The 14,170-nt window shown below is 39.1% G+C and overlaps 1 protein-coding gene across 1 annotated transcript in view; it reads left to right on the forward strand.

Annotated features, from left to right (window-relative positions):
• The window catches only part of dapk1 (death-associated protein kinase 1), a 178,193-nt gene that overhangs the window by 123,551 nt on the left and 40,472 nt on the right, over positions 1–14,170 (forward strand). The window contains exon 11 of the mRNA XM_061980418.1: positions 4,962–5,054. Coding sequence (XP_061836402.1) covers positions 4,962–5,054 — 93 coding nt within the window. The remainder of the gene's footprint in view (positions 1–4,961; positions 5,055–14,170) is intronic.

Consider the following 14,170-nt stretch of genomic DNA (forward strand, 5'->3'; position numbering starts at 1 on the left):
GCGAGCAGGAATATGGCAGACATTGCTTTTTCTTTTACTGTCGCTGTTTTGTATAAACTAGGGGTTCTTTACCCTTTTGACCTTGGGGCCCAACTTTTCCACTACACAGGGGCTCTGGTCTCACTCAAATATCAACACCGAATTAGTAATCTTACTTTTTATTTTAATGATATTCAATAATAACAAAAAAATACTTATATTTTTACAACCTTGTCAAATAATATGAAAGCATTTGTTAAACACAAACATTGCAATCAAGGCTTAAGTCAGGCTGATTACAAAAATAAATACTAATTAAATATACTGCATAAGGAGGGACACCTAAAACAGATGAACAATAAATGTACATACAATTACGCAGTGCTAAATTAAATGAATTAATTATTTCTCAATTAATAATAAATAATAATAATATATATGTTTCTCAAATAAAGTGCAAATAAAAATACAGCTTCATCAATTTAGTCATAATTTATGCGCTTGAGAAACGCCTGTATGATTTTAGCTCCATACTCTTTTCCGACGCCATAAACCCTTTTCGCCACACCTTCCATGTCTGTGCTTTTCATACAGAACAGCGAGCAGGAATATGGTAGAAATTGCTTTTTCTTTTACTGTCGCTGTTTTGTATGAACTAGGGGTTCTTTACCCTTTTGACCTTGGGGCCCAACTTTTCCACTACACAGGGGCTCTGGTCTCACTCAAATATCAACACCGAATTAGTAATTTTACTTTTTATTTTAATAATATTCAATAATAACAAAAAAAATACTTATATTTTTACAACCTTGTCAAATAATATGAAAGTATTTTTGTTAAACACAAACATTGCAATCAAGGCTTAAGTCAGGCTGATTACAAAAATAAATACAAATTAAATATACTGCATAAGGAGAAACTCATAAAAATGGATGAAAAATAAATGTACATACAATTACGCAGTGCTAAATTAAATGAATTAATTATTTCTAAATTAATAATAAATAATAATAATATATGTTTCTCAAATAAAGTGCAAATAAAAATACAGCTTCATCAATTTAGTCATAATTTATGCGCTTGAGAAACGCCTGTATGATTTTAGCTCCATACTCTGTTCCGACATCATAAACCCTTTTCGCCACACCTTCCATGTCCGTGCTTTTCATACAGAACAGCGAGCAGGAATATGGCAGACATTGCTTTTTCTTTTACTGTCGCTGTTTTGTATAAACTAGGGATTCTTTACCCTTTTGACCTTGGGGCCCAACTTTTCCACTACACAGGGGCTCTGGTCTCACTCAAATATCAACACCGAATTAGTAATCTTACTTTTTATTTTAATGATATTCAATAATAACAAAAAAATACTTATATTTTTACAACCTTGTCAAATAATATGAAAGCATTTGTTAAACACAAACATTGCAATCAAGGCTTAAGTCAGGCTGATTACAAAAATAAATACTAATTAAATATACTGCATAAGGAGGGACTCATAAAAATGGATGAAAAGTAAATGTACATACCATTACGCAGTGCTAAATTAAATAACTTAATTATTTCTAAATTAATAATCCATCCATCCATTTTCTACCGCTTGTCGCGGGGGAAGCTGAAGCCTATCTCAGCTGCATTCGGGCGGAAGGCGGGGTACACCCTGGACAAGTCGCCACCTCATAATAAATAATAATAATATATATGTTTCTAAAATAAACTGTCAATAGAATAAAGTGCAAATAAAAATACAGCTTCACCAATTTAGTCATAATTTTTGCGCTTCAGAAACGGCCGTATGATTTTAGCTCCATACTCCTGTCTGTTTGATATTGTCATTACTGCCACAAGTGGTAAAAAAGTGTATTACAACTGAGTACCGCTGCGGCCAATACGGACCACAGCTGAGAAACATATATTGTTGGCTGTCATGTCTGTGATCATGTTTTGTTTAGTTATGTTTTGCTTGGTTTTTGGACACTTTTTAGTTCTTGTCTTCACTCACTTGCTTTGTCACCATAGTAACCATTAGTTTCACCTGGCTCACATCCTCATGTCACGCACCTGCCTCACGTTTTCACATTTTGAGTCACGCACCTGTTTTCACTAATCATGTCACCAGTATTTAAGCTTGTTGTTGCCAGGCAGTCGGCCTGGTGACATTATCATATCTGTCTATCCTTTCTACCTGTCATGCCAAGCCATTGTTCCATGCACGTTTTTCATGCCACAGTAAGTGTTGTATATTTCATGTTTAGCGTTGTTTGCCTTTGTGCAAGTTTTTGTTTCATTAGCCAAGTTTTTGTACTTCCGCCTTGTGCGCGCTTTTTGTTTGTTCCTTTTGTTAGTGTAAAATTAAACATGTACTTACATTCACGCCTTGCCCGCGCCAACTTTCCTTTGCACCATGGGAAAACAAACCACGCCAAAGTCCACGTTCTGAAAATTGGCGGCTTTCCATTTATACCAACAATGGTATAAAGGGCACCAATTGTGGACAATTGCAGGGTCTACTTAGCCCCCCTGTCAGGATCAGTACTATCAGAGCAGTAACAGAGGCGAGATAATGCCTGTCTGAGAGGGGGTGCTGTTGTGTTGTGAGCATTAAGCTTGTGCAAAATGTGTTCTGTGTCAAAGGCAAAGGTGAATCTCTGTCCCTAGTCCAGTGGTTCTTAACCTTGTTGGAGGTACCGAACCCCACCAGTTTCATATGCGCATTCACCGAACCCTTCTTTAGTGAAAAATAAAATGTTGGGTTTTTTTCAAATTCAAGACAAAGTTACCGTATTTTTCGGACTATAAGTCGCAGTTTTTTTCATAGTTTGGCCGGGCTCCAGTGCGACTTATATATGTTTTTTTCCTTCTTTATTATGCATTTTCGGCAGGTGCGACTTATACTCCGGTGCGACTTATACTCCGAAAAATACGGTATAGGTTTTTGGTAGCACTTTAGTATGGAGAACATATTCTAAGTAACAAAGACTTAATTTAAAGTTATTTGGACACTAGGGGAACATATAAGTAACAAAGACTTAATTTAGAGTTATTTGGTTAGGGTTAGGGTTAGAGCAGGGGTGCTCATTACGTCGATCGCGAGCTACCGGTCGATCGCGGAGGGTGTGTCAGTCGATCACCAGCCAGGCATTAAAAAAATAGTCCTAAAAATGAGCGATCATAAATCTTCACTATGACGTCACTTGATTGACATTCACGGCACCTGAGGGTCTTCTGAGATGATTCTGGCTGCTGCCAGCTCATTAAAATTACCGACAGGAAGGCGAGAAACACTTTATTTCAACAGACTCTGGCGCCGTACCTGTCGTCAAAACTCCAAAGACCGACTGCACAGTTGCACAATAAAAGCGCTGCTTCATCCTGCCTGCGCTACCAAAATAAGAGTCCCAGAAAGCTGGCGTGCACAAGCTAGCAAGCTACGGAGTTTGCCGACAATTTATTTCTTGTAAAGTGTATACAAAGGAGTACGGAAGCTGGATAAATAAGATGCCAAAAACCAACCACTTTCATGTGGTATTGGACAGAAAGGAGGACTTTTTTTCTCCTCCATTCGAAAATGCGGACCTTATCAGCACCACTGTCTGATTCCAATCAATGCAAGTCATCAGAATCAGGTAATACACCAACTTATATTCTTGTCTTCATGAAAGAAAGGAATCTATATGTGTTAAACATGCTTGTATTATCTTTAAACACTTTTAACTTATTAACAATATTAACTATATGTGTTAAACATGCTTGTATTATCATTAAACACCTTTAACTTGTTAACAATATTAACTATATGTGTTAAACATGATTGTATTATCATTAAACACCTTTAACTTGTTAAAAACATTAACTATATGTGTTAAACATGCTTGTATTATCTTTAAACACCTTGAACTTATTACCAATATTAACTATAAGTGTTAAACATGCTTGTATTATCTTTAAACACCTTTAACTTGTTAACAATATTAACTATGTGTTAAACATTCTTGTATTATCATTAAACACCTTTAATTTATTACCAATATTAACTATATGTGTTAAACATGCTTGCATTATCATTAAACATCTTTAACTTGTTAACAATATTAACTATATGTGTTAAACATGCTTGCATTATCTTTAAACACCTTTAACTTATTAACAATATTAACTATATGTGTTAAACATGCTTGTATTATCATTAAACACCTTTAACTTGTTAACAATATTAACTATATGTATTAAACATACTTGTATTTTCATTAAACACCTTTTTATTAACAATCTTAACTATATGTGTTAAACATGCTTGTATTATCATTAAACACCTTTAACTTGTTAACAAAAACGTATGTTTCATAAATCAGTAAATATAAATTATATATATGAATGAGGTAGATCACCACGACTTGATCAATTGAAAAGTAGCTCGCCTGCAGAAAAAGTGTGAGCACCCCTGGGTTAGAGGGTTAGGGTCAGGGTTAGATGATTAGGGTTATAATAAGGCCATGCCGAATAAGGCATTAATAAGTGCGGTACTTAATAATGACTAGTTAACAGCCAATATGTTACTAATTTGCAGGTTAATAAGCAACTAATTAATGGTGAATATGTTCCCCATACTAAAGTGTTACCATGTTTTTTTACTGGTGCACAAAATGAACCGTGCATGAACATCACCTTGTTCAAAGAACAAAACCAACACAGTGCATGAACTCACAACAAATTACACACCTGCAAATCAGTCTGACTTCTGCTGTTGCCGTATCAGTAATACGCCGATAGGGAGACGTTTTTATTTACATCATGAGTCGGGTGTGTCTTGACCTCCGTCGAACCCTTGAGCCCGACTCACCGAACCCAGGTTAAGAACCACTGCCCTAGTCCCACTATAGTGTTCCATCCCTGACCTCATGGTTAAACGTGTCAGAATACATCCAGCAGACAAAACCTTGTTACACAGTACATTCCTAACCCATTATTCCTCTCTTTCCCAGCAATCCGTACGACTGATCTCCTTATGCAACCGCCTGTCCCGCTCCTTCCTGTCCAGAAGCAACATCAGTGTGGCGCGGAGCGACGACACCTTGGTAGGACAAGATCTTCCTAGTCGTCACGCCTTTCGCGCCTCCGGTGTTCTGTGCCAAATAAAGACAACGTGACATGCCGGCAGCCTAATTGCTCTCAAACTGCTCCTGCCAGGGGAGCGTTTTCCCTAATGAGAGCGCGACTCTAAATTACAGCTGCGGTATTCTTAGCTGCTACATGGAATTGTCGCAAGTCAAGAGGGATTTCAGTGTGTTACTTAAAAAACTGAACTTGCAGGAACCTCCTTCTAGAGCAGGCCTGGGCAATTATTTTACTCAGGGGGCCAGATTTAGATAAAAAAAAGTGTGTCTGGGGGCCGGTATATCTATTTTTAGGAACACTAATACAAAACCTCACAATAATGATTGAAAGCTAAAAACGTTGTGACAGACCGCCTTAAAAAAACGGAATGGAATTAGAATTGTTTTTACTGAATGATACACCCAGAATGTACATGAAAATAAAGAATGTGGGATTTACAATATTAACTACGAATGATAACACACTGAATATTGACAACATATTTTACAATCAACCGAAACGCAACCAAAATGCAACAAACCTAGTGAAAAAAAACCCACCTACAATCTGAGATATCTCATAGTAACCATAGTAAGTAATTAGATAACCATAGTAACTAATTAGATGACCATAGTAACTAGTATATGATGCAGATTCCAAGCATTGAAAGACTTATTATAGTTGAAGACTTCCGGTCATTAGAAAACATCACTGCACATCATAATGGCAGCTACACTTTCCATCTTAAAGGGGAACATTATCACAATTTCAGAATGGTTAAAACCATTAATAATCAGTTCCCAGTGGCTTATTTTATTTTTCCAAGTTTTTTTCAAAATTTTACCCATCACGCAATATCCCTAAAAAAAGCTTCAAAGTGCCTGATTTTAACCATCGTTATATACACCCGTCCATTTTCCTGTGACGTCACACAGTGATGCCAACACAAACAAACATGGCGCATAGAACAGCAAGCTATAGCGACATTAGCTCGGATTCAGACTCGGATTTCAGCGGCTTAAGCGATTCAACAGATTACGCATGTATTGAAACGGATGGTTGTAGTGTGGAGGCAGGTAGCGAAAATGAAATTGAAGAAGAAACTGAAGCTATTGAGCCATATCGGTTTGAACCGTATGCAAGCGAAACCGACGAAAACGACACGACAGCCAGCGACACGAGAGAAAGCGAGGACGAATTCGGCGATCGCCTTCTAACCAACGATTGGTATGTGTTTGTTTGGCATTAAAGGAAACTAACAACTATGAACTAGGTTTACAGCATATGAAATACATTTGGCAACAACATGCACTTTGAGAGTGCAGACAGCCCAATTTTCATCAATTAATATATTCTGTAGACATACCCTCATTCGCTCTCTTTTCCTGAAAGCTGATCTGTCCAGTTTTGGAGTTGATGTCAGCAGGCCAGGGAAGCTAGGGTCGATATTCTTCTCTTGATCATCTTCGGTGGCATAAGGGACGGTGTGAGCCAAGACATCCAGGGGGTTTAGCTCGCTCGTCTGCGGGAACAAACTGCCGCCATTGCTTGCCGTGCTACCGAGGTCCTTTGTCCCTGAATTGCTCACACACTCCGGCAGATTCAATGGGGGTCTGGCGGCAGATTTCTTTTTCTATCGTTGGAAATGCATCTGCTTTGAGTGTCGCAGGATATCCACACATTCTTGCCATCTCTGTCGTAGCATAGCTTTCGTCGGTAAAGTGTGCGGAACAAACGTCCAATTTCTTGCCACTTTCGCATCTTTGGGCCACTGGTGCAACTTGAATCCGTCCATGTTCGTGTTGTTACACCCTCCGACAACACACCGACGAGGCATGATGTCTCCAAGGTACGGAAAACAGTGAAAAAACGGAAAATAGCAGAGCTGATTTGACTCGGTGTTTGAGAAAATGGCGGATTGCTTCCCGATGTGACGTCACGTGGTGACGTCATCGCTCCGAGAGCGAATAATAGAAAGGCGTTTAATTCGCCAAAATTCACCCATTGAGAGTTCGGAAATCGGTTAAAAAAATATATGGTCTTTTTTCTGCAACATCAAGGTATATATTGACACTTACATAGGTCTGGTGATAATGTTCCCCTTTAAACATCTAAGACAATTATTTGGGAATGTCCGGCGGGCCAGATTGAAAAGCTCCCGGACCTTAATTTGCCCAGGTCTGTTCTAGAGTGTGTGTGTGTGTCTCGCTTCCTTCCACGTACGTGTTACATGCAAATAGTCACACAAAGGCGGCTTTTGTCAACACGTCGCAGAGCCGACACATGTAAACAATGTGGCGTTGGGGTGGTTTAATCATTGACGAAATGTCTTGCATTGCAACAGATCTCCTGTCAGGGTGCAACACATGCCGCAGTGCGCCTCCTGGAGGTCTCAGGTTGAAGAGGGCAACTAAAACACTGCAAGTGTTAAGTGCCTAAATCTGATTGATTTTATAGTTGTATCCTAACTACAACAGCAACAAACAATGACCTAAAAAAAGCACGCAAAGAGCGAGACCTCCACCAAGCCCTATCTCCTATATCTGGTTTTTCTCAGCAAGCAGTTGGATGGTTTGCAAATTACCTCACAAGTAGAACTCAGGCTGTTCAGATAGAACAGGGGTCGGCAACCTTTACCAGTCAAAGAGCCATTTTGACCAGTTTCACAAATTATAGAATACAATGGGAGCCGTAAAAATTTTTGAAATTTTAAATGAAATAACACTGCATACAAAGTTGTTTTTTTTGCTTTGTGCTATGTATAAACCAGGGGTCTCAGACACGATGCCCATACCTTTTTATGGAATTTTTAAGCTGGTGCGGCACGCGGGTTTTAACTGAATAGCAGATGTCAGCGTCAAGCGTGCCGTGATGGTACAGCATATAGCACCCACTGCAATCAACGTGCCTGATCAGCCACATGTTGAATGGGGCTTCCGCTTGCTCACGTAGGTTACAGCAAGGCATACTTGTTCAACAACCACACAGGTTACACTGACGGTCGCGGTATAAAAAAAACTTTAACACTCTTACTAATAATGCGCCACACTGTGAACCCACACCAAACAAGAATGACAAACACATTTCGGGAGAACATCTGTACCGTAACACAACATAAACACAACAGAACAAATTCCCAGAATCCCATGCAGCCCTAACTCTTCCGGGCTACATTATACACCCCCGCTACCAAACCCCGCCCACCTCAACCGACGCACAGAGAGGGGGGGGGGGGGGGTTAATGTGTGAGGGAGCAGGCTTGGGGTGGGGGCGGGGTTTGGTGGTAGCAGGGGTGTATAATGTAGCCCGGAAGAGTCAGTGCTGCATGGGATTCTGGGTGTTTGTTCTGTTGTGTTTATGTTGTGTTAAGGTGCAGATGTTCTCCCGGAATGTGTTTGTCATTCTTGTTTGGTTTTCAAAGTGTGGCGCATTATTAGTAAGAGTGTTAAAGTTGTTTTATATGGTCACCGTCAGTGTAACCTGTGTGGCTGTTGACCAAGTATGCCTTGCTGTCACGTACGTGTGCAAGCTGAAGATGTATATTGTATAACAAGAGTTGGGCTGGCACGTTTTTAATACAGATTGTAGAGGGCGCCAAATGTTGTACCATCATGGCACGCCCTTATTATAGCTGTAAGGGTGAAAATCGGTGAATATTAATCCCGGGAGTTTTCTGCGAGAGGCACTGAAATCCGGTAGTCTCACAGGAAAATGCTGAGCCGCATCAGAGTGATCAAAGAGCCGCATGCGGCTCCGGAGCCACGGGTTGCCGACCCCTGAGATAGAAGGTTCCTCCTCGGACGTACTGCAAGTGAAAAAGGGTGTCCCTCAAGGTTCTGTGTTGGGCCCCTTATTATTCACTATTTACATAAATAATCTTGGACAGAATATTCCGAACTCAACTTTCCATTTCTATGCTGATGATACTGTCATATACTGCACAGCACCCACTCTTGCTGAGGCTTTTAAATATCTACAACATGCATTTGACAGAGTACAAGAACAACTTTGCTATCTTCAACTGGTTTTAAATGCAGAGAAAACAAAGTGTATGCTCTTTACCACATCAAAAACTGTAAGATCAGCACTGTGTGAGAACATTTTAACAAGAAATGGGCAACAAATTATGTTAGTATCTGCTTTTAAATATTTAGGATTTTTAATTGATGACCACTTGAGTTTTAAGGAGCACATTCAGTATGTTGTAAAAAAAACTGAAACTTTTACTGGGATTTTATTATAGAAACAAGTCTTGCTTTTCTTTTACTGTGAAACAGAAATTGGTGGAAACAACCTTTTTAGCTGTTATTGACTATGGAGATGTGTTGTACATGAATGATACTGCTGGTTGTCTTCACAAGCTGGATAGTGTGTACCACGGGGCACTGAGATTCATAATGATAATAATAATAACTGGGATTTATATAGCGCTTTTCTAAGTACCCAAAGTCGCTTTACATGTAGAACCCATCAATCATTCACACCTGGTGGTGGCAAGCTACTTTCATAGCCACAGCTGCCCTGGGATAGACTGACGGAAGCGTGGCTGCAATTTGCGCCAACGGCCCCTCCGACCACCACCTATCATTCATCATGCAATTCACCGGTGTGAGTGGCACCGGGGGCAAAGGGTGAAGTGTCCCGCCCAAGGACACAACGGCAGCGATTTTTGGATGGTAAGAGGCGGGGAGCGAACCTGCAACCCTCAGGTTTCTGGCACGGTTGCTCTACCCACTACGCCATGCCGCTCCAAAATTCATCACCAACTGCGCTCCCCTTACTCACCATTGTGTGTTATACTCAATGGTTAACTGGACATCTTTATGTGCTCGACGCCTCAATCATTGGTATGTTTTCATCTACAAAACCATTCTGGGTATCACTCCATCTTATCTGTCTTGTCTTTTAACAAAGAAACAAGGAAGTCACAATCTTCGTTCAATGAATGTTCTGCAATTTGTCGTCCCCAAAGTAAGAACTGAACTGGGCAAGAAAGCATTTAGGTTTTCAGCACCGAAGGCTTGGAATAACCTACAATCGAATATTAAACTTCAAACCCTAGTTACGTTGAATGAGTTTAAAGCTTCTGTGAAAGGACTGCAGTCTACCTTGTCTGTATGCACATGTGTCATGTGAGCACGTTTTAATGTTGTAAATGTGATGTTTTATGTATTTGTTTACTGTTTTTAATGTAACCTTGCTGCTGCCCTCTTGGCCAGGTCTCCCTTAGAAAAGAGATCTTTGATCTCAATGGGATTTTACCTGGTTATATAAAGGCTACCGGTAATAATAATCTCCCAAAAGTAAACAATCCTTTAAAAGCAAAAAAAAATAAAAAATGTTTTTGTCCTGTCCAGCCACTCAGGCAAATCATATTGTTGATGTAGGTGATCAAATCTGCTGTACAGATTTACTTTAGAAAAGAGAAGTGTTGGAAACTTCTCTTGTTGCCCTTTGTGTGTTTGACTATATTAAGTGGATTTATATTAATGTTTGGCACAGCCGGACCGGAGCAGGAGGGGATAGAAAGAAGGGAAAAAAGGAAGAAATTGCGGGGACAAGAGGGGGATAAGACAGAGACAACAACAACATAACAACATCAGCAAATAGGATATGTACAAATATGATACGAATGATAGCAAAGAAGCAGTTAATGAAGTAAATAATAATACAGAAATGACAATGAACATTATTGCACTACAAATGGAGCAATAGAAATAGCGCTATTGATAATGAATAATAACAATAATTACCTCTATTATCAACAATACAATAGTCTCAAATGCAACAATACATATATGTAATGATAACTTAAATTACAAAAGAAAGCAGGTAAATGGAGGGGAAGAAAGAGAAGCGGACTGCATTAACTTTGTAGATTGTTATAGTAACTATAAGTTAAGCTTTGTCAGGGTGCCATGTGTTACCCAGTTTTTTGTAGGGGAACAACGTTAGTATATGTTTGATGAAACGTGATTATATGCATGACTGTATGTATGTATATGTGCTTGTTTATGTACAGTATGTGTATATGTATGTTTCCACAGTAAATGTGCGTGTGGGTGTATGTACTGTATTTGTGGGAGCGTATAGACTTAGACAAACTTCAATGATCCACAAGGGAAATTGTTCCACACAGTAGCTGAGTTACAAAGGATGGAAAGGATAAGGATGGAAAGGATAATGCACACAAGGGCACAAAAAGAGGGCGAAAACAAAAGGTATAAAGTAGACTAAAAATGTACTATAGTAGCAATATAAGATATAACATATATGTAATATTTGCATAATATACTGTTATGTACTGATATATTATATTATTATATTATATTATATTATTATATAATATATACAATATGTAATGAAATGTCATACACAAAAGGCCTATTTAAATGTCGGCCAGCGGGCCACATCCGGCCTGCCAAAGCTTTTCTTTTAGGCTGATGAACATCACCCTAATAGGCTTGATGAAACCATTAGAACTAGTAGTGTAGTGCTAAATTTGACCAGGAGAGGGCGACAACGCTAATAGTGATAAGTCGCATACAATGTTTGGTGTGTAAAAGTGGTGTAAATTCTATATGTGTAATTTATTGTAGGTAATTGTGTGAATATATTAACACTAAATATTCTATTTTATTTATCTAAAATACACAATGGACATTCTACTTTTGTTAGGTTTACTTTACGTTTAAATGTTCAGTCTTACAAACCGAAATAATGGAAGAAGTGGAAAGAAATAAAACTCAAGGAAGGAAAAATATTCAAAAAGAGGAACATCATTCCTCAGCAAAACTTCTGGAGCTTCTAGTTCTTCATACTGTTAACTAGCTGCACACGCTGAAATCGAGTAGCAAGGGCAGAATAATGAATGTATTGACAGTGCAGTGTGAAAGCCCATGTGTTTACTTTGCAATTAAGTAAACACAGTCTCAAGGGAATATAACCCGCGGAGGCACTTTCTGACATAAACATCCGCATTTTGATGTCCGGCTTCATTATGTAGTTGAATAGCTCTGATATACATGCTACTGATTAGTAGAGATATCCGATAATGGCTTTTTTGCCGATATCCGATATTGTCCAATTCTTAATTCCAATTCCGATATCAACCGTTACCGATATATACAGTCGTGGAATTAACACATTATTATGCCTAATTTTGTTGTGATGCCCCGCTGGGTGCATTAAACAATGTAACAAGGTTTTCCAAAATAAATCAACTCAAGTTATGGGAAAAAATGCCAACAGGGCACTGCCATATTTATTATTGAAGTCACAAAGTGCATTCTTTTTTTTAGCATGCCTCAAAACAGCAGCTTGGAATTTGGGACATGCTGTCCCTGAGAGAGCATGAGGGGGTTGGGAGGGCGAGGTTAAGGGTAGGGGGTAGCAGGGGGTGTATATTGTTGCGTCCCGGAAGAGTTAGTGCTGCAAGGGGTTCTGGGTATTTGTTCTGTTGTATTACGGTGCGGATGTTCTCCCGAAATGTGTTTGTCATTCTTGTTTGGTGTGGGTCCACAGTGTGGCGCATATTTGTAACAGTGTTAAAGTTGTTTATACGGCCACCCTCAGTGTGACCTGTATGGCTGTTGAACAAGTATGAATTGCAATCACTTGTGTGTGTGAAAAGCCGTTGATATTACGTGACTGGGCCGGCACGCAAAGGCAGTGCCTTTAAGGTTTATTGGCGCTCTGTACTTCTCCCTACGTCCGTGTACACAGCGGCATTTTAAAAAGTCATAAATTATACTTTTTGAAACCGATACCGATCATTTCCGATTAGGGATGTCCCGATCCAGGTTTTTGCACTTCCGATCCGATACCGATATTGTTTTTGCATTTCCGATCCGATACCGATACTGACCGATACCGATACTGACCGATACTGGCCTATCCGAGCATGTATTAAAGTTTAAAGTTATTTAGCCTACTTAGTTGTCGGAATCATGTTGAAAAGGGTTTTAGTACTTTTGATAACAACTAGCCAGCTGAATTAGGGGAGTTTGAATAATACACAATGGTTGGTAACAAGAAACTGACCTGTTTATTCAAGGATAAACACAAAATAGACAAAATTATACATGACAAAGAGAAATGGCATCATTAAACTAGGGCTGGGCGATATGGCCTTTTTTAAATATTGCGATATTTTAAGGCCATATTGCGATACACAATATATATTTCGATATTTTGCCTTAGCCTTGAATGAACACTTGATGCATATAATCACAGCAGTATGATGATTCTATGTGTTTTGATTGATTGATTGAGACTTTTATTAGTAGGTTGCACAGTGAAGTACATATTCCGTACAATTGACCACTAAATGGTAACACCCGAATAAGTTTTTCAACTTGTTTAAGTCGGGGTCCACTTAAATTGATTCATGATACAGATATATACTATCAGATATATACTATCATCATAATACAGTCATCACACAAGATAATCACATTGAATTATTTACATTATTTATAATCCAGGGTGTGGAGGGGGGCGCCGGATGCAAGTGTCAAAAAGACAGCCAAAAGAGTTTGATATGAGAATAAATCTAAAGTTAAAATATAGGGTAGAAATGCACCCATTTGCAGGAAATGTAGTCTTGATTTTCAAAATTGTCTTTCAAGGCTTGCATGTCTACATTAAAACATTCTTCTTCATACTGCATTAATATATGCTACTTTTAAACTTTCATGCAGAGAAGGAAATCACAACTAAAAAAATCACTAATTTTTTCATATGGTGTTGATGTGGAAATTTTTGCCTCGGCATTTTGATGGTGTGGACGTGTGGCACCGAATGGAGATAAGCGTCTCGACAGACGTTACAATATTTGAACAATGATGACGAAAACGGTTTTCTCTGTCGTGTCCCTGTGTCGAAAATTGTTATGCGCTTATTTTTTTATTTGATTTTGTGCGTGGCATAGATTTGCTATGCGCAGAGGACGCTTAAACAGTGCACAATTGCACAGGCGAGCACCTTAGAGGGAGCGTTGCTCGCACGGCTGCGCTAGCATCACAGCTAACGTTAGCCATGCTGCTACCTCTCTGCTCGGGGAGGACGTATACGTATGTGACGTATGACGTGACAG

Source organism: Nerophis lumbriciformis, linkage group LG20 (genome assembly GCF_033978685.3).
Source record: "Nerophis lumbriciformis linkage group LG20, RoL_Nlum_v2.1, whole genome shotgun sequence".
Lineage (NCBI taxonomy): Eukaryota > Metazoa > Chordata > Actinopteri > Syngnathiformes > Syngnathidae > Nerophis > Nerophis lumbriciformis.